General features: G+C 39.8%; 2 protein-coding genes across 4 annotated transcripts in view; both read left to right on the forward strand.

Moving 5' to 3' along the window:
• Positions 1-17,202, forward strand: part of cntfr (ciliary neurotrophic factor receptor) — a 221,541-nt gene extending 204,339 nt beyond the window's left edge. For both annotated transcript variants that reach the window (XM_058050882.2, XM_058050875.2), the window contains exons 8-11: positions 6,588-6,656; positions 7,246-7,366; positions 14,057-14,183; positions 15,797-17,202. In XM_058050882.2, the coding sequence (XP_057906865.2) occupies positions 6,588-6,656; positions 7,246-7,366; positions 14,057-14,183; position 15,797 (318 nt within the window). In that variant the 3' untranslated portion in view covers positions 15,798-17,202. The remainder of the gene's footprint in view (positions 1-6,587; positions 6,657-7,245; positions 7,367-14,056; positions 14,184-15,796) is intronic.
• A 2,840-nt stretch (positions 17,203-20,042) lies between these two features.
• On the forward strand, positions 20,043-21,839 carry tmem267 (transmembrane protein 267). Of its 2 annotated transcripts, XM_058062090.2 has the most exons (3): positions 20,043-20,101; positions 20,505-20,962; positions 21,035-21,839. In XM_058062090.2, exons 2-3 carry the CDS (start codon positions 20,567-20,569, stop codon positions 21,368-21,370), a joined length of 732 nt encoding a protein of 243 aa, XP_057918073.2. In that variant the 5' UTR covers positions 20,043-20,101; positions 20,505-20,566; the 3' UTR covers positions 21,371-21,839. The 2 variants fall into 2 exon arrangements, with proteins under 2 accessions (XP_057918073.2, XP_078650438.1); XM_078794312.1 differs by lacking the exon at positions 20,043-20,101 and having other exon boundaries at positions 20,223-20,962.
• The last annotated feature ends 154 nt before the right edge of the window (positions 21,840-21,993 follow it).

Consider the following 21,993-nt stretch of genomic DNA (forward strand, 5'->3'; position numbering starts at 1 on the left):
ATGCCACGTCTTCCCATCTCAGCCATCATCTTGTCATCCATCCATCCATCCAATCCATCTATCCATGCATTAAGCCAGTTATCTAAGCCTCCGGCCCTCAAGACATTCATCTGTCTCTCTGGCTGCACATGATAAATGTCTAGACCTTGATTGGGGAAAACATCCCATCAGAAGGACACCGGCACAGACACATCGTTTATCAGCTGCGTCCATGCTATCACATGTGAAAGTCATCATCATTTAGCTTACCTCTAGAAACATATCAAAGAATATGAGTTTTTCTATAATGTGAGTCTTTTCCAAACAGTGTTTCCAATGCACCAAAATAATCTATCTTAAGTTTGCTCTCTGGAGTTTCTTTTCTCCGCACAACACTGCCCGAGTTGTCTTGCAGCAGTTTGAGCTCAGGATCATGTCTTATCAGCTTCTGCTTTTATCATACTTTGTTTTGAAATATCAGTCCTGCTGGCCATCACACAGAGAGTCTTAACTTGTCTAACAGGCGCGTGTCTCCACAAAGCACTAAGTATGTTGATGCTCATTATACAGCATAAACAAAATGGACTTTATTTTGTAGTTTTTACTTTCCAAGTCAGCATAATACAAGTTTCTCATTAGTGGCTTTACAGTATAATGTGTGTGAATCTTATCCCGCATAATTCGGAAATTCATAACCATTATATTTCACCACTTTTTTGCACATCATGACATTTACCGCACCCATATCCATTTCCATTTTCATTTTTATTATACTTACTCAGTATAAATAGCATTTTATCTATTTTTTATTGCATTTTTCTTTTTTTTTCTTTCTTTCAACATATACACATTCACTGCATGCTCTGTTCATTACGATTAGTAGTAGTATTATGAGTACTGCTTCCCCATAATGGGCACCTACAAGTGCCAAATACAGTGGAACCTTAGTTTTCAGAAGATTCGTTTGGCATACAAATGGCATACAATAACCAAGAGTGGATAGTTGTTCTGGAAGTCATCTTCAAGTTTGGACACTATACACAGATTCCAGACAAGGAACCATCTTTATTATGTGTGGGTGGCAATTTTGTTCATACAATGTATACAAAACAACAACAACAAACTAATAATAGGCCATCTTCAACCACAAAACAGTATGATTTATTAATAAATGTATATATATTTAATTGTGATAGAGTGAAGCTCCAAATTTGAGGTGCAAAATGCAGAGGGTTTACTGTATGATGTTTTGGAAAAACGCTGCACAATAAAAAAAAAATGTTATCGCCCTTGACGTGTTCCTGTGTAGCATTTTGGAAAACCAGACTTGATGCTGTGTCAACTTCTCAACTTGCACAAAACTCAAAAGATATTTTTGACCTGCTGGAAGGTTTATCTCCCTCTAACAGTAATTGCTGCCTTGGTGAATTGGGGGCTTCAAACAGAGAGAAATAACGTCTAAGGAATATCCCCCGGACCTGCCGTTTGTGTGCGCACACATGTGCATGTATACGCCGCTATATGGGAGGGTGCTGGAAAAATGGGAGCTGTCAGTCAACGTAATGAGACCAAGCTTCTCAGTGTAAGCACACACATACACCCACCGAGCGGCATCGGGCCAGTGGAAGTGCCATATAATTGGGTTTCCTTTCCAGGACAACAGACATGCTCACTGGATTAGATCTGACCACCGACGCCAATTCCCTCCATGTCTCCCTCATGCTGCTTTTCCATCTTGATTTAACTTTCAATGCGTCTTTTCTTTTAAATAATTGATCCCTAATCTTCTACCTTTATCTGGTTTATTTGCTGCTTTGCTTATCTAATTGTCCTTTTCCTCCTCTCCGACCTTAGTACACCAAAACTTGTATGGCTGTAAGTACTGTGCAAAACACTACCCCGGGCTTCCTTTTGTATGTTTTCACAGCATCGCTGTAAAAAGGAGATGAAAAAAGAAGTAAGGGGTCACTTTCTTTCTCATAGTTCCTGTGCAATCTCTGAGGAATGTTCACATTTCCTCTGTGCCCCCTTCTTTGTCTGGACGTGTGTAGAAGCTTTTGGCAGCGTGTGTACGTGCATGCGTGTGTTGTGAGTGTGTGGGCCATTCCCTCTTTATTCTTTTAGACGGGACTACATAGGATTTGGCTCAGGTCTGCTATGTCCGCAGAGATTTCCTGTCAGCGTTCTTCTCGCTCAAAGTTCTCAGCCAATCACCTTCAAAGCTTCAGGGATAATGATCCTCTCCCTGAGCAAGAAGTCTATATACAGTGGTACCGCAGTCCGTTCTAAAAGGTCTGTCGAAAACATTTTTTCCCATAAGAGGTAATATAAATCTAATTAATCCTTTCCAAGCACCTAAATATGAGCACAGTTGAAATAATGAACGTTTTACATGCAGAAAACAATGTGAACTACATGCTCAGTTGAACTTTACTGCAACTTATGTGTCTCTTATGCATTCCCCTTGCAAACGGTGTGAACTAGTGTAACGCTGCCTTCTTCCAGCCTTAACTTGATAAGCTGGAATACTCACGGGCGTGGGTTAAGGAAAGCACGGGGACAACCTTTCTCCGTTTCTCACTTACTCTAATCTCTCCATGGTCAGGACGACAACAACAACTTTGCACTCTCAACATAGCGAAAACGATTGGTCACTTTACATCCCGTGATCTCAACTATCCTTGAGCTTAAAGGGGAGGTGCATCAAATTATGTAGCACATACTCTTGAACTCTCTGGTATTTGAATTTCACCTTTAAGGAAATTAAATCATTTGTCTGAATAAGTCATAGAATAAAATAAAACCATCTATCAAATAAAACAAATCTTCACTGTCGCTATATGCATTTATTTTTAAATATAGTCAGTTATTTTATCTGCGCTTATTTTTGTTTTGTGAACTTTGACACCGTCATGATGTCACTTCCTGCCTTTCGGGCGCGCAACTTTTTCGCCTTCCGGACTGCCGAGAAGGAGGTATGTTGGTCGGTGGCAACGATAGTTAATTGTATTAAATATGAATATGTTAGGCATTTCATTCCACTTTGTACAGCATTTAAAGACACCTTGTGAAAGTTACTGCTGTTATTTAAGGTAATTTTGAGGAGTTTGGTTTTTATGTGGTTTTCTATTTATAGGAGACGTGTGCTGTACATGTTGTAAGTTGTGCACAGGTATGTGGGTCCCCCATTTTTATTTACTTTGTATAAAGAGTCTCTTAAGTCGCCTTTTGGACTGCAGAAGAGGAGGAGACGTTTGCAAGAGTGTTGACGTTGCTGTACATTTTGTATGTTGTGCACAAAGAAATTAAACGCCCCCTTCCGGTTGGCGAAAGATTTGCAGCTTTCCACTTCGTCATTCACACCAATACACAACGCAGAGTTTAATTTCAGTGTCAGCGCAGACCGGCAACACCTCAACATCACAATCCCCTTCAACAGATTGTTGTACTCTGCTATTATTTATTTCTTCAATTTCTCACCTTTTATGCAGCCGTACTCAATTAAAAAACCCCAGTTTGAAACACTAATAAAGACGTAGTGCGTTTAAACGCCTCATCAGCACACAGGTATAATAAAGATGATTAAAGGGTTCCCGCACTGGAATCTTGTCAAAAGTGTCCCAACTCTAAAATAACCATATTTTAGAGCATACTTTTTTTGGACAGCAATGGTGGCAGCTCCAATATGTAATGTCAATAACAGTAATAATATAATAATATCGCTGTAGCTTGGTTAATATGCAGGCCACATTATGTAAATGGGGAGTTTATATTTTACGAACACATTAGGATTGGGGATGATGGTCCAAATTCCAAACAAGTGCAGTTTTCCTTTAAACCCAAAAGTACCATTGTCACCATCCTCTATAGAAAAGCAATTCTCATATGAGTACCTACCAAAAATAATCAGTGTCTTTACTCGGTTCAGTTCAAACTCCAAGATGACATTTTCTTCATAAAAAAAAACAACAAAAAAACCTTGGACCCCGGCTGCTCTTCCTGGCTTTGTAGTCCCAAATTCCTGCTCACATATGCTGTTTACAATGAAGCAACATACGGTGTTTATGCATGCAATGAGGAAATGTCTCCAGAGTGAAGATATTTAGAGAAGATTACTGTCAAAACAGACCATTCGCTGGTCAATTCGGCTGGGAAGATGTTTTATCATCATAATTAGCATATTCTACCTTGGGAGTAGTGAAGCGAATCGACATGATGTGTAACGGGTAAATATTTTTTGTTGGCAGCGCCTTTGTTGTTTGCACCCATATGCCGCCTTCCTTTGGGTACGCATTCTTTATGGATGGTGAAAAGCCACATTTTATTACTTTAATTGCTTAGTTGGTACAAAAGGTCGGCCCAAGAGACACCAACGTATGCATCAGAAAGCAGCAAGTAAATATGCTTCATTGCAGCCTCGTTCCCACAAGACACACAGAGTAAGAGATCTGCCTTTTTTCCTCCTCCCCTATCACCCTCTTGGTGATATTATTGCTGCTCTCAGTGCCCCCCAGGTAGCCACTTAGCAACATATCCAAATCTCTGGAAATGGCTCACAATATAAATACTTTACTCGCCATAGCTTGCATACGGATAGACTTTGGGTGTCCAGAACATTAGGTACACCCATGCATAGTTTTGCGAAGACATACTTCTCTAGTGTGGCTGAGCTTTCCTACGTGATTATTTTCAAGAACTGTATCTGTACACATCCAGCGGAGAGTCTTGCAGAAGTGCTGAGAGAAGCTGTGGTTACGCTGCTTGGACTAGATGTAAACAGCAGAAGGCTCAGCTCCGACGGCTAAACACCGGTCTGCACACATCCAGTACACACACAGTATATTGTACACACATAGTATACAATACACCAAGGTGTGTTCACAGCGCACATTATGGAACACGGGCACAGACACACTCAGATGATGTTGTTAGTGCATTCCACTAATTAAATTAAGCCTGTAAATACAACGCTGGGTTTTGCTGGATAAAAAGTCTGGGAGTTTCCTTCCAAACAAAGCGCGTAGGCGGGAGAACATCACTGTGAAGATCAAGGCCTCGCTGAAAACACAAGAGGTCAACCTTGTCATGCGATAAGAAGGGAGCTTATTTGAGCCGAGCAAGTGCTCTGAGAGGCTGCGGATGTTTAAAGAATTGTCCTATGAGCTCATCGGGAATCAAACAACAGTGGAATGTGATGGTCATGTTGCTGGGAAATGTTGTTTTTCTTTATTTTATTGGTTCTTTTTACAGACTTCTCACAGAAATATATCTATCTGTCTGTTGGCTTGCTATTTTACATTTTCTACACCAATTTTTTCCAAAAGGTCAGAAGAAAAGTCCATAGGAAATCATCAAACCAGACACCCAAATAGTGGAATAATAAAGTTGTAGAAGACTTCATGCTAAATGACGAATGGATGGCGTGATGGAATCACACACTTCTTTCCCAAAATGGGACAATGGGAATTTTGGCCCCATGGTGGGCTATTTAGCAATCGCACTCAATAAAAAAAATAACAGCGAGTGCTTTCTTTGGGCACTCGATTGAACATTTTCAACACAAACTGAGGCGTACGAAAGCCGGTATTTGACATGCTGTCCAACCACACACCAACTTGTCACTAATGTAGTCCAGTCAAAGATGCGAGGAGTTCATGCCTCGTTAGTTCTAATCCGCTGGTGCAGTTGTCCGGGGGTACGTTTCTTGTCTGGAGTCTGCAGAAAGCATGTCACTAAATCATTTAATTTGGCTTCAGGAGACAAAAAGTCAGCACCTTTTCTCTCACTGTGTCAAGATGCAAGCCAAAGGCAAACAAACACACACATGAACGCGGCACTAACCGTAAATTACAACAGAGCAGCAAATCAGAAATGCATGCACTTCCAAGTGACGGACAAATTTGGTTTAATCTGCTTCCCTCGCTCTGCCTTATTTTGTTATCAAATGTGTCACCGACGCAATAGCTTTCCGCTTTAATTGTGATTTATGCTGTCGATGCGGCGTGCGAAGGCCGCCGGGGGCATCAGAGTTCAATCACTTCAATAGCCAAATATTCAAAAATGCTACAGTGGTGATTCATGCCTGCAATAACAATGAGAGGCATGTTGTAAATAAATAAGCGCTCAATAAAAATTGTATCCAGCACGACTGAGCTAATATAACCGCCATAAAACATTAAAGGTAGAATTACAACGCCCAACCCATAATTTATGGCCAGCACTATAGGTAGAAGGAAGGAGCTGTAAGAGTGACTTCCTGTGGACTCAGGAACTCGTAAATTACACTTTACCAAATACATTTTTTTGATGTCATTTCCAAAATACAGCAAATTCACTCGCAAATAAGGAGCAGCAATATGTAAATTTCCCACTGGGGGCCCAGAAACACTCGTTACCATGGCAACTCTAGCCCCACACCCTCTACTTTAGAGGTCTTGGTGGACGAGGCTAGAGAATTCTCATCTTGAGGTAGCACAGTCACAGTATTGGTTCATGTAAACGTTAGTTTTGGTGACAAAAGTGATTCTTTCATACCGTTATATTATGAATAACCATTACATAATATTATATAAAATGGTCTACTTTTTTCTGTCCTGCTTCATTTTCAGGTGGAGCTATCTGACAGCACTTCCCACACCATCACAGACGCCTACGCTGGGAAGGAATACATCATCCAGGTATTGGAACATATATCACCTACGGGCAAAAGTATTGGGACACCTGGCTATTTCACATGCTCCGAAGACAGGATACAGTGCATCTGTTCAAAGGACAAAATAAGACAAAATAAGTAGGTCGTTTATTGGTAGAAAACCCATCTTATGTGCCATACATTGCGAAAGCTTGACTTGCACAAAACGTAAGTGTCCATATACGGAGTGAGAACACATCACAAACAGCAGCTTATTAACTCAAATGCCGACCTCACTCACGGTGCAACCAAAAACAACATAGCCTCTGAATATGCTTATACACAAATATACATGCAAAACAATGCTATTTTATGCACATGTATAACCTACAAGGTATTGCTGGGTAACTTCCAGTTCAGTGAGTGTGCACGTGGATGTGTGTGTATGTTTTGCGTGCTATTTTTGGTTGGACCGTATGAGGTGTTTGATGTCAATAGTGACACACCAAGCACTACTACTGAACTGTTTTAGTCGAAAGGAAGCAAGTAAGTAATAAGTCATTGATTTCTTGTCCTTCAGATTGGCCAAATAGCAAAAATCACCTGTCAACGCCTCGTGTGTTTTTGCACAACAGGTTGCTGCCAAAGACACAGAGATCGGCACATGGAGTGACTGGAGCGTCGCTGTGCATGCGACACCCTGGATTGAGGAACCAGTGCAGACCACCTCCACCACCGATATGGAGTATCTCACACGTAAGTGCTCGGCCCCCCTCCTCCGTTCGCTCTCCGCTGCCTAAAACTCGCCTGATGTAACGCTGTTTGCAGATTTGTGCTGCATTTCCTGTCTTCTCATCTTCCCAAGTTCTGTAAGGCAAAACAGCAAGCAGGATGTCATGCAATGATTACCGTACATTTTGGCTCATCTTGTGGCTGATTTTGAAAAATAGTATTATCAATCAAACAAGCAATCCTAGTATGCACAACAGAAAGCCTCATACGGGCATTCAGGCTTTATTTGCTCAGTACATGCTCTGATTCTAATGTTTAAAAAGTGTTGGATGTTTAAATGTTTAAAAGTATTAGTATTAAAACCTAATCTTATTATTAGGTTCAGGAGTGTCCAAAGTGCTGTTTTTTATGGAAAGAAATTGAAAAAAACAGCCATAATTTTAGAAGGATAAAGTCAAAATATTAAGTAAAAAAGAAAAAATCAATTTTATTGGCAAAAAGGCATTTTTCAAGTTGTAATATCATGAAAAAAAATAAAGTTATAATTTTTAGAAAGTGAGGTTGCAGGAAAAAAATAGAATATTTTGTGTAAATATTATGGGGAACATTATAATTACAAGAAGAACATGTGAAATGGTTGGAAAATAAATTTTTAAAAAGCAGAAATGTAAAACAAAGTATAACAATTTGAGGCAAAATAATTCAATTTTAGTGGCATAGATGTGAAATATTACGAAAATATGTATATATCTTTTAAGACGTAATATGAGAAACAAAGCAATTCAAGTTGTAGTATTTGGGAAATTAGATTGGAGAAAAAGTTATAATATGTGAATAAAGTCATAAAATAAAAAAAAAATGTACAAAGATTGTTAAAGAAAAGTTTTCGAAAAAATATGTAAGACAAAAAAAAATCCCAAGTAGCAGAGACAGAAGTTCATATAAATAATAGACTAGCATATTTCCATGTGTTGCTTTACCCAATATCAAAGTGGCCCTTGCATCCTTTCATTGTGTGGCCCTCGCTGGAAAACAAATGGACCCCCCTGCTGTAGTAAGATGTGAAATGCAGTGGAAGTATTTCTTTTAAAAAAAACTATTTCGAAATGGAAATTCAGACAAAGTCCAGGGTCAAAAATGTGGTGAGGAGCCAATGTTGAGTTTACAACCTTCAACTTTATTGATTTAATTCTCCACTCAGCGCAACCACCATAAATTAGCAAGGACATCATTTCCTCTAAAATCCCCCTAAAATGTTCCCATTCAATCCATTACAAGATTTCCTATTCACAGCCTGCTTTTTATTGCCACCCATCAATGCCGACATGGCTTTTCACAAATGCACTCTTTCTGAGCAGAATGATTCTTTTATTTTTACGCTTTTCAGGCCTCACTGAGGCGTGCTTGAACTTCATTGTGGGAAATACACAAGAGAAGTTTTACTTAGACTATTAAAAGCTCAAACAACTTATGGATGGAATTTGATTTCCGGAGAGTGGGAGATTACTGCAGAACACTTCATTGTGTTCCCTTCTGAAAAGCTGTCCTCTTTGCACGGTCTTGATGGGTTTATGGTGTAATGATGCCCCCTGTTGGTCCCCAGAAGGACCTCACGCTGCAGGTTCGAACGGCGCTCCAACATGACATGTTGGGAAACACACAAAACACAACCTAAACGGCAGAGACAGACAAGGTGGCTTTCGCTAACACTCCCACACATGCAAACACACACATCAGCATATGATCTCACTGCCTCACACAATCACACACAGACTCACACATTGGGAACATTGTGTGACCACTGGTGTTCCCTTGAGAAGAACAGGAGGTCATCAGGATTCTCCTCGTGCTTCTTCTTCTCCTCCTCCCAGCTGATGCGTCTCCCTGCTCCCTGCTCTCTCTTCACGCTTTCTTTTTTTTTTTGGCTCTTGTTTATCGATCACCATTTTGCGTGTTATTACTGACTCCACATCCATCTCCAGCCTCTTTACAACTGTTACATTTAAGATGATCGATTAAATCTGTGCAGGTGCTATCCTTGCCGTTTCCACAGATGTGTTACAGAAATGTAACATATTATTATTATTATTATTATTATGGAACTTGCATGTGAATGCTGGCGCCAGATTGCTATGCTGTACTCACTGTCGAATCCCGCACCCAAACCCTGACGAGCTGACGCCGGACTGAAATTCTGTAGCTAGCATGCTATCTGTTAGCATGCTAACACCGAGCATGATAGCGCTTAGTCTTAAGTATATACCTATTTAAACGGCACGCTAGTAATGGTAATATTCTAGCTGTTAGCAGGCTACCTCCTATGTAAGTGTATACCTATAATGGTTTAAATGCTAAGATGCTAACTTTAATATATTAACAGTGCATGCTAGCTGTTAGCGTGATGAGACTTTAGTAAGTTTATATCTATTAAAATGGCATGCTAGCAATGTTAACATGTTAGCATGCTAATACATAGCATGCTTAGTCTTTATGTAAGTTCATACCTACAAAAATGGGTTATATGCTAAGATGCTAATGTTAGCAGGTTAGCATGCTAACGCTAGCTCATTGCGGTTGAGCAGTCATTTTATGAGAATAAAGTAGAAATATTAGCATAAAGTAAAAATAAATTGTAACATGACGAAAACAAATCGTTAATAAAAGTATAATGTTACACTATGAGGAAAAAAAATTGATGTTCGCAGTATTCTGTGCTGTCCGCTATATAAGTTGTAATATCACAAGAAAAAAAAAGCATTACGAGCATAGCGTGATAGTACCATGAAAAAAAAATTCACAGTAATTTTTACAATATCAGTAACAAAACCAAAAAAATCAATTTAAATTAAGTTTGTTCTAAATATTATATTATAATATTACCATAAAACACAAAGCTGAGATGCAAGGTATTTTTTCTTGAAATAGACATAACTAAACGTATCAATATGAGTTGGTTTCCAAAATGGAAAATGTGAAGGTGGTAAGGTATTAAGGTAAAGTATGAAGTATTAACATTGGCCAATGTTTCCTGACTGCACAGCCTGGTGGCTAACAAATGGACTTCCTCTGACATCCGCATCGATTGAGACCAGCAACAGCGCTACCTTCATTTCCTTTCCATCTTTTTTGCCCCAACTTTGCCTTTTTCGGCTTGTTTTCTTGCCTTCACGCTTGAAATAGTACGCCCCCTCGTGCCTCATGGGGATGAGGTGACGTTGGCGGCATGTTGCACCCGAGCGTGTGCGTGTTCTGCTTCTCATTTCACATCAGCGAACTGACAGACAGATGAAATCTCATCCTCGGCGATGGGACCATCGCTCAGCGGCCGCATGCCATTAATGTGGAAAGCAGTTTGGTCGAGGCTTTCAAACGTCACGGGCGGCCTCCGTGCCTCACCCTGTCACCAGAGACACAAAAGTGGACCGCCGTGTCTGATAGCTCCTCTTCCATAGCACTTTGTGTCTGCTGCCATTTACAAATGAGTAGCTGCCTTCTCACAAAAATATACCCTTGAAACCTAAAGGAAATATGCAATGTACTATGTGCTGTCATGGAAATATGGCTGTCATAAAAATGACACAAAAGTTTGAAAGGAATTTTGCCTATCAACCATAAACCTTATGTTATGTCTCTTTTATGTGTGTTCTAAAGATATAAAAACTGATAAAAAGAAAAAAAAATCAATGCGCCCAGGAAGGAAATTCCAAAATACGGCAAAATGTACCTGGTACTGTACATGGTCACAGCATGGATATAAAACCATAGAACCTTGCCGGAGGGGTTTTAATAGCGGTCTCTGTAGGTGGAATAGGTGTGTCCCATTACGTGCAGCTGTGAGCGCTCTATTTTTATCAGTTTGTGTATCTTTAGAAAACATCTCGCACAGAAAAGAAAATTCTGTGTGCAGTTTATCATATAGTGCAATGCAGTAACAGCTGCATCCTTGTTGTGCACAGCATTAGCCCTGACTGACAAGTGTTGCCCTCGCCGCAACTCCACATCATTGTATTTGCCCAACTGTGTGACAGATTAACATAATTTAAGATTTAAAAGGCTCACTAAGAGGCTCAGGATAATTGCAGATCCCCCACTGTGATTTTGTGGCTTATTGTCACCATAAATACAGCGGATTAACGCCGTTCTCATTTATTTCCCCTTGCACGCATGCTTTATGAATCTGTCACTTTTCTTCTCATGTGACTTTTTCTTCTCAAGACTCATTTCCTGCACATCATCGACATCAGCTCTCCTCTCGTCACAGGCGTGTTGCATCCATGTTAACTCCGTAACAGCCATCTCATTATCTTTGCGTCTTTTTTTTTTTTTTTAATTTTCAAAAGAGCTTTATTGCTGACGGGAAGTTTATTCTGGACAAGTTTCTCTCGCTCTCTTTAGCGCTCCCCATTTCACACCTGGCTGCTTCCCGCCGCTATCTCCTCACGCCGCATTGCTCTGCGACACTCATTAAGTAGAGGGAGGGAGAAATTATATTCTATTTCCATTCGCCCCTCCAAATAAATGATTTGTATTATTATTTGGTCTGCTGTGATGCTTGTGGGGAGGTTTAGAAGAAGAGCAGCTGTCGTTCCTTCAGCTCATTTGCGAATAATGTGATTTTTTTTCAAGAAATTCCCAAATGTGCCCACATTTTCCCATGGAAAATGAATGGGACATTTTTCAAACGTTCATCATAAGGCGGTCAGGGTTAATGTAAGCAACGTTACATGCTACATGTAACTTTACTATAGTAGCTGTTTCAACCAGTAGAACTCGTAGAAATATTGAGTGCTATAAAGCATGCTAACATTAGCATTGCTTACATTAGCATAATAATATTTTAGCTAATTTCATTGATGGAAACCGAGCGCTGTATCATCTCTGACAAACATTAGCTTTGCGAACATACTAACATGATCCTAGTAGCATTTTTTTTTACATTGACAGAAATATTAACACTTTCCTCTACCATGCAGGGTGAAGAAGTAGAACTCATAGAAACATTTAATGCTATCACTTGTTAACATCCTAACATTAGTATTGCTACCTTGCTAACTTTAGCTTAATGGCATTTTAGCTATTACTGTTAACATTGATAGAAACCTAGCATTATATTATGCTTGGTTTATCATACTAATGTTAGCATTGCTAACATGCTTACATTAACATGAGTGGAAATCTATATAAACTACAGTAAAGTCTCGTTATATCGATATCGGTTATATCGAAGTACTGCTTATTACGATACTATTTTCATTTTTCAGATTTTAAGCCCTCGCTAAAGTTTATGGTCACTAAAATGAGTGAAGTAGCTGGACCAAGTAAAAAGGCAAAAACATATAACTTCCATACGGAATGGGAGGTGGACTTTTTTTTCACAATGTCTTTTTCGAAGTGCGTTTGCCTGGCTAACCTGGCTAACCTGGCTAACCTGGCTAACCTGGCTAACCTGGCTAACCTGGCTAACCTGGCTAACCTGGCTATCAGCAGCTACTGTCCGGACTATGCATCCCTGGCTGATTCAATTCAGTGCAAGTCATCAAAGTAAACTCAGGTAATTACAAAAAATGTTAATAGTTAATTATGTGTGTTTTGCAATATTGGCTCATTTGGTTATGTAAGGTACATCAACATACATTGTACGTACAAATAATCCTCAATACATTTGAAAATAAATAGATATTTTGCATTTTTGTAGTGGGTAGATCATTGTGACTCGGTCATTTTAAAAGTAGCTTGCATGCTGAAAAAGTGTGAGCACCCCTGGTATAGAACAATGTCGAGTGCATTATTGCCCACTTTTAATGCAGTTCGGCGCAGGATCGGATATATTGACAGTCCGGTTATATCGATATTTTTTCCGACTCCCGACAATATCGATACAACGAGACTTTACTGTATATCTATATATTTTTTTTCTTCACTGTAAAGCGTCTGAGTATTCTGAAAAGCGCTATACAAATAAAATGTATTGTAATTATTAAAAACTTAGTGCTATCGTGTCAAGGTATTATATAAGGCATGTTAGCACTACAAGCATAGTAGCATTTGTTTGAAATTTTCGTAAATATTAACAGACACTTTGCTGTTCTATTCTGGGTGTTGCGTGTTAATGTTAGCATTGTTAGCATGCTAACCTTAGCCTAGAACATTTTAGCTGTTTTCATAAATAGAGAATTATCTAAACACGTTGTTAGCATGCTAACCTTACTCTAGAACATTTTAGCTGTTTTCATAAGTAGCGAATTATCTAAACACGTCATTCATAGTACATGCCTTTTAAAATTTCAGCACATTTGCCCACCATTTTGACACTCGCGCCTTTCCTGCTCCTGTCTTTTCCCCCTTTATTCGAACATTCAGCTCACGCATTCACACACAATATCTTCAGACACTGTAATCTACGTTGGCTACCACTTTTAGCAGCCGTTCACCTCTGGAGGTAGCATACAGTAGTTGTTGTCCTTTCTGGGCAGTGAATATGATTTTTCTTGTCCAGTCCACTTCATAACTGCCTCAACAAGTCTTGTATTGACTGCTCTTGCAGATTAGAATTGATTTTCCTCTGCAATGAATTTTCCTTTCTGTTTGCGTCCTCCCGCCATCATGAGCGCTTCCATTTGTCAAAAGAAAAAAATGTTTGGATGTCGAGACCCTTGTGGCTGGGGGGGCTAATTTCAGGGGGGATAAAAATGGTGTGGTGTGTTTCCCTCACAGAAACTAAGACTTCGCCCATACCGTCGTCCAACGCGCCACAGAAGGCCGAGCCTCCGGTGGGAAGAGCTGGCAGGCTGCTCACCTTCTTCTCACCTCTGCTGCTGGGGATGCTGCTGCTGCTCATGTAGTGAGTACACACACACACACACACACACACACACACACAACTTGTAATGAGTCGAGCCCCCCTCATATTTGAATTGATTACGGACTCAGCCCTTCAGTCACATATCAGCAAGGCAACGCATGTCTATCGCCGTCGAGAGCGCATTTAGAGAGATGGGCGAGTTTGTTTTACGACCCAGCAGCAGAGGAGTGCTTCATTTTTTTTTCCCCGCAGCGAAAACCCCCCTGAAGCGAGTGAAGTAAAACCAATCTAAAGCTGTCCCATTTCATTTATTTCATGGCTTTTACACTATAAATGGGGCTGTAATGGTGTGTGTCCTTTTTGGAGATGTGCGTGTTGAGCAATGACTACTAAGTACAGACATGCAAAACGAAAATGCTTTGGATGGGGAGGGGGGCTTCCGCTTTTTGGTATTCAGAGTGGAAGTGACACTAGTGACAAACAGCTTTTAACTCATAATGTTAGGAGTCTAAAGTGGGGCTACTATAGGAATAAAGTCATAATATTATGGAGATTTCACAGAAAAACAAAAATGGAAAGAAATACAAGAATAAGGTGGAAATACTGGAGAAAACCAGTCAGAATTTTACAATAATAAAGTTATTAACAAAAACATTTTTAGAAGCTGAAATATTAAGGAAATGTATTTCCCAATGTGGTAATATTATGAACGGAGTTGCAAATTTTGGAAAAATTTGTTTGGGAGAAAAAGGAGAATAAATACTCAGCAAAAACATTACTTTCTAAAGTGGTAATATCATGAGAGACATGAAGTTATATATGAGATGGTATTAGGAGAATAAAGTTATAATGTTACAAAAAAAAGTTGTCACCTGGCAAGAAAAAAGTCATCATTTTTAGAAAATGAATTGTAATATTCCAAGGGGAAAATGTGTAATATTTTGCACCTTAAAGCTGAAATATTCAATTTATTTATTTTTATATATGAAACAAAACAAATAATCAAGATGCAAATTTCTTTGCTTTTTGTCTGAGATGCAATTTTTTTTGCAAAAAATGTTTGCAAAATTTTTTTTGAGACACAAAAAAATCATAATATTTTGAGAGAACAAAGAATAATGTTACACATTTTGCTAAATTACGTTCAGAAAAAAGTATGATATTGGGAGAATAATGTCATAATATTCCCAAAAATAAAGTTGTCAACTTAAGGAAAAATTCTCATTTCACAAGAATAAAGTCATAATATTGTGAGGAATAAATATCTTTTTCTAAAGTAATATTATGACAGAACAAAGAATGATGTTGCACATTTTGAAAATTGGGTTGGGAAAAAGTTATATTAGGAGAATAAAGTCTTAACATGAAAAAAAATCATTTTACATGAATAAAGTTGTAATATTCTGACGAAAAAGGGGTTTGCAGCTTTATTTATTAGAAAATGTGAGGGCTCTAATAATGTGTAGAAAATTGTATTTTGGAAGGTTGTCAACAGGTTTTCTGTGCTCTAACTACAAAAATATTCATTTATCCATTTATAAAGAAGGGAATTACCTTTCATGTCTTGGTTTCTCTACCAAATGTTGCCATTGTATGTATTATATTAGATGATTATGAAGATTTGAAAACTAACAGTTTGTTGTTTTTTTCAGATGTAGCCATCTTATTGCCAGAAGGAGAGGAGAACGAGGAACGAGGAGGAGGCTGCATCTTTGTTATTCTCTTTTGCACATGTTCCCAGGATACAGTGCATTGATCATTTCTGTCCATCACACACTACACCGCCAAGATGACTTGGACTATGCCCCCCCCCCCCCACCCCCCACGCGCCCTCATGCAGCATTTTTAATTAACGGTGACAGAGATGTTCTCCAGAGGAGGTTTTTTTTTTTTTGGGCCTTGGCGTTGTCATTTTCATCAGTAGCGAGAATAGGAGCAGTGCTTACAAACAGTCATCATCTAACGGAACCTGCTGGCTTCCTTAAGGAGCCACAACTGGCTGATTTGTTTGGCTGGCAAACGGCATTGATTCCCTTTTTTTGCCTTTTTTTTGGTCAGATTTCACTGATTTTGAAGCGATTCTTTTTTTGTGACAACACAGCGGCATTCACACACACACACAAACACAAACTTCAAATTCAAGCATGTGTGCATGTGTTTGTCACGGTGCCCCCATACAGCTAAACAGTCATGCCAAAGACCCAACGACACCCCCACCCTGCTGAAAAACAGTCCGCTTGGTTAAAATAATGGATTGGAAAGGCTTTGAAAATTGTGGTCCCCTAATTGATCCACTTTGAATCAAACACGAGGAACCCTGCAGCTCAGGGTTGCTTTCACCTTCCTTTTTGTAAACAAAAAAGTCAGAAAATAAAATCTGCATTCCCCCCCACCCTCACCAACTGAAATGGACTTAACCCTTTGAATAAGTCTGCCTTATTTCCGCTCTTTGCTTTGTATTCAGCGACAGCCAAGAAGGACTTGGATTGTACAAAAAGAAATATATCTATATATGTAATAAAGTCTAAAACTGCCCAACTACTTGTTTGGACTTTTGACAAAAACGAGGCTGTTTTTTTTTGTTTTTTTTTATTTGGAGGCATTGATGGCTGTAAAAATAACGAAAACATCACTTTGCTTTCTGACGCCTTCACAAACATAGAAAATGTGTTACTGCAGTTTTCAAAAGCCAAGACCTGTTGGTATTATGTTATTCAGATGGGTTCTGATGTGTTTTATTGCCATGATTTTTTTAATATATATTTTATGGACAAATAATTACAAAAAAAACACATATAGGATTTTAGTTGTTTTTTTCTGGCTTTTTTAAAAATCAGACGTTCATAATGGCTTAATTCTCTGATCCTATTTTGTAAACTATGATATGTAACTTTAACATTGAAGACAAAGTTTATTATTTAATAATAATAATAATGATAATGTATGTATTTAGCAGTAGAATGTCGTAACCTGTACCTGGGGTCTTTTTTATAGCTGTATATACAATGACAGGTTTCAACCATTAAATGTGACCATTTCACAATGAATGACGGCGCACTGGCTCTCATTTTACTAACCTTGTCTTCCTGTTCTCTTTATTGGTTTTATCATCAAATTGGCGCCACGAAAACTTTGAATTTGAATTTTTAACATTCAAGACTCAAAACAAAACTAGACTAAATTCTTCATATATGTGATGTTTTTATGTATGAATGTGCTCCGCCATTGGCTAATGGCACCCGACGTCAGCTGGGATAGACTCCAGCTCATGATCATTTGTCGCCCTGTTGGATGGCCCAGGCTGGATTTGACAGAAGAATCTGCAGCAAAGCTCACTCTTGACTTCTGTCTGTCTCTTTAAATCCTCTTTCCTTATTCTGACGACTTGCACCAGGCCGATACAGAGGCAGGGGACAAATCGATACACCATCTAACACCTGTCAGCTGGAGTTCTGTGTGTGTGTGTGTGTGTGTGTGTGTGCCCGCATGCAGCATTCAATATCCCTCCCTTTTTGCATTTCTGCTTTTACACTGTTGCTATCGCCATGACTTGTCCAAAGGCACCAGTAGTTTTGTTGCCGTGTTTCTCATTACAAGCTCAGGAAGAAGCGACCACAGCTTGAACTCTTCACCCCATATTTGGACACAACTTAATTAAATGGCAATTGAATTGTTCAGCCATGCTCTTTGTCTGCGACATTAACCTCTAAGATGTAGTGTGTGTGTGCATGTTGGGGGAGAAGCAATCGCAAAGCCTCACAACCTTGCTCTGCTCTAATGACTACTTTGACCTTTCACAGATAAATAGATAAATGTCCTCCTTCAAACTGAATTGTGCAGCAGCAAAATGCTCTCTGGTGAAGGAAGGCCGCTTCTACTCAACTGTATCGATTATAATAATATTTTGTATTGCCCTATATATAAGTGAAGACAATGAAGTGTAACTGAAATTAAAATGAAAGTTTATTTATTGTATCTGTCCACAAGAGGATAGCAGAGACCAGCTTTAGTTGCTCTGTCCGTGGTGCTGAAAACACCCAACTAACGACACCACATAGTATGAGGGCCGAGACACTGCAGGTTTTTCTCTCCAACCGTTTTCTCCAGCAGGGGATTTAATTGACAAGCTTCTTCCCTCAAATTGAAGGAGGTACTGATCATTAAAATCACCTGTTTTAAAATCACTGGAAAGAAAACCTGCAGTGTCTCGGCCCTCCACGGCACGAGTTTGACACCCCAGCAACATACAGACATACCTTAACATATACGTACTGTAACACATGCATACATACACAAACAATTTTTTTTTGTCTCAACTTGCTTCTAATGCACTTTTCTGCAAAAAAAAAAACAAAAAAAAAACCCTCACACGCTCAACAGGGGCCCCAGAAGCACCCAAAAAGGGCATAAAATGCCAATTTTGAGGGCGGTGATTTTTTACATAACGTTTGTACGACATAACGTATGTCGTTTTTTCAGGTTTTTTCAGTTTTTTCAACTTGCTTCTAATGCACTTTTCTGGTCAAAAAACAGGGGAAACCTCACACATGCTCAAAAGGGGCCCCAGAAGCACCCAAAAAGGGCATAAAAATCTAATGTTTGAGGGCGGTGATTTTTGACAAAAAACATAAGGGTTAGTATGTCGTTTTTTCAGATTTTTGACAAAAAACAAGTATGTCTTTTTTTTGTCAATTTGCTTCTATAATGCACTTTTCTGGTAAAAAAAAAAAAACAGGGGAAACCTCACACACGCTCAACAGGGGCCTGAGAAGCATCCAAAAATGGCATAAAATGCCAGAGTTTGAGGGCGGTGATTTTTTTTACCAAAATAAAGTTTGTATGTCTGTTTTCTTTTTTGGGGGGGGGTTCAACTTGCTTCTAATGCACTTTTCTGGTCAAAAAACAGGGGAAACCTCACACATGCCCAAAAGGGGCCCCAGAAGCACCCAAAAAGGGCATAAAAATCCAATGTTTGAGGGCGGTGATTTTTGACAAAAAACATAAGGGTTAGTATGTCGTTTTTTTTCAGATTTTTGACAAAAAAACACAAGTATGTCGTTTTTTCAGTTTTGTTCAACTTGCTTCTAATGCACTTTTCTGCTCAAAAAAAAGGGGAGGGGGACCCCACACATGCTCAACGCCCCAGAAGCACCCAAAAAAGCATACAATTTACAGAGTTTGAGGGCGATGATTTTTGACAAAAAACATAAGGGTTAGTATGTCGTTTTTTCAGATTTTTGACAAAAAACAAGTATGTCTTTTTTTTTGTCAATTTGCTTCTATAATGCACTTTTCTGGTAAAAACAGGGGAAACCTCACACACGCTCAACAGGGGCCTGAGAAGCATCCAAAAATGGCATTAAATGCCGGAGTTTGAGGGTGGTGATTTTTTTTACCAAAATAAAGTTTGTATGTCTGTTTTCTTTTTTTGGGGGGGGGGGTTCAACTTGCTTCTAATGCAGTTTTTCGGTCAAAAAAACAGATGAAACCTCACACACACTCAACCAGGGCCTGAGAAGCATCCAAAAATGGCATAAAAAACAGAGTTTGAGGGCGGTGATTTTTGACAAAAATCGTAATCATAAGGGGTTAGTATGAATATGTATGAATGTGTTTTTGTATATATGTTTGTATGTATGTATGTATGTATGTGTGTTATTGTACATGTCAATGGAGGGCTGAGACACAGCAGGTATTCTCTCCAGCGGGTTTCTCCAGCAGGTGATTTAATTGACAAGTTCCTTCTGTCAAACTGAAGAAGGTGCTGATCATTAAAATCACCTGTTTTGGTGACCGACTGCATTTGAACTATTATCCGCCTGAGGGCAGTAGTGAGCCGTACTAAGCTAAACAGCGACTGCTCTTCACTGCAGAAGAAGTACTTTTTCTATTCTTTCTTTTTCTTTTTTTTTTTTTTTGCAACTGGATCCAGGACACCAGTACAGAACGATGGGGGGGTGAGTATAATAATTATTATTACTATTGGGTTTTGTGCAATGAAAATAATGGTAACGTATTTAGTGTTAGTACTTTAGTTTAAAATATGGTGTAATGTAGTCGGTGTTAGCGGATCTGTCCGCCTACATAGCGGTATCCTTCAGTAGCTCGTTAGCATGCTAGCTCCCGGCTAGCTGTCAGTTCAGAAGACGCTAATGAATGAATCGTGTATGAATTATTCATGTATTTATAAGTGACGAAGGATGACGACGTAGCTACAATACGTGTTCGCGCTGTGTTGCATTTTTTCCGGTGACATAATTAAACAGAAGACGACAGAAAATGAGTGTCGTCATTACAGTCATATCTATTTGCATAATTTCCCATGACGCATATGCATGTCATTTTTATGGATGTGTGCAGTCAACCTGAGTCTTGCTGACCCTTCACCCCGCCACCACCCAGCCAGCTATCCATCCATCACCATGCAAGGGTTCTACTCCAAGCTGGACTCCTCCCCACTGCTGGGGGTCGGCCTCGGGGGAGAGGGCACCCCCGTGCCTCTCAACCTGGCTGTGGAGACAGAAAAGGCTCAGGCCCTTCTGCAGACCTTCAGCTCCGCCTCTTTGCTGGCGTCGGCTGGCCTGGGCGTGTTCTGTGTGGTGGCGGACCACGCCCTCCAGCTGCCGCTCATCCAGCATCACCTGTGGCTGCGTGCCATCCTGGACAATGCCACCCATGCGCTGGTGGGGCTGTGGTCCTGGGCTGTGGTCATCGGGTTAAGGAAGAAGAGTGACGTGTATGAAGTTCTGCTGGCCGGTCTTCTGGCGTCAATCATCGACGTGGATCACTTCTACATGGCTGGGTCGCTGTCACTGAAGGTGCTTTTACCGCACCCAAATTTGGTAAATGGCTCGTTTTTATTTAAAAATCTGTTCTTTTTCCTCCTCCAGGCTGCTGTCTCGCTCCCTCAGCGTCCTCCCCTCCACTGCTCCTCCCTCATCCCTGTCCTGTGCCTCTCCCTCCGCTTCCTCATGTGGCTGGGACGCCTGAAGGACGCCTGGTGCTCCTTGCCTTGGATGCTCTTCGTTGCCATGACCACGCACCACGTACGGGATGCCGTGCGCCATGGCTTGTGGGTGTGTCCTTTAGGCAACACGGCTCCGCTTCCCTATTGGCTGTACGTCAGCACCACGGCGACGCTTCCTCACCTGTGCTCAGTGCTCATGTACCTGACGGGTACCAGAGACGTCATCTCCACCAAACACGGAGTCGCTATTGATGTGTAGAGCCCACGCCGAAAGAATGGTGACATATTCTATTTTACCCGTGCCAATCACCGGTGTTGTTCCTTCACAACCTTTGGAACGGAATCTCTTTTACTCAAGAGAACATTGCTATACGTTACTTTACATTCACCGTTTTATTCATACGGCTTTAGAGGAGCGTGTGTTGGAATATTCAACAGGAATAATGCACTAAGGCAACCAAGAAACTGGAAATGGTTCATTTATTTTTGAGTATTTTTCACAAAATTCTGCTATTTATTGTGTATGAGTGCTACTGAGCTACGACACTTCTTCAAATTGAGCGATGGATTTTGATATGTGATAACGCTGTGAGTACTGTGACAGTGGTTAGCGTAAAAAAAGAGATTTAGTGTTTGAATGTTGGAATTGAAGTTATATGTTTTCGTTAATGGTTAAAAACATCCACTGTTATTAGATGCCTAAAATAAAGCTTGAATGCTTTGTGCCACATGTGAGAACAGCCATACCAATATTTGTCCACCAGATGGCGACAAGGAACCAAAGGGAAGCTCGTCATTTTCCCATTAAATGCTTTGCAAAATATCGCATTGTTTCAAAAATTAATTCATGAGTGATCGTGGTTGACTACGGTCTAATTTTTA

Source organism: Doryrhamphus excisus, linkage group LG10 (genome assembly GCF_037039965.1).
Source record: "Doryrhamphus excisus strain RoL-2023G ecotype Guam linkage group LG10, RoL_Dexc_Guam_v1.1, whole genome shotgun sequence".
Taxonomy (NCBI): domain Eukaryota; kingdom Metazoa; phylum Chordata; class Actinopteri; order Syngnathiformes; family Syngnathidae; genus Doryrhamphus; species Doryrhamphus excisus.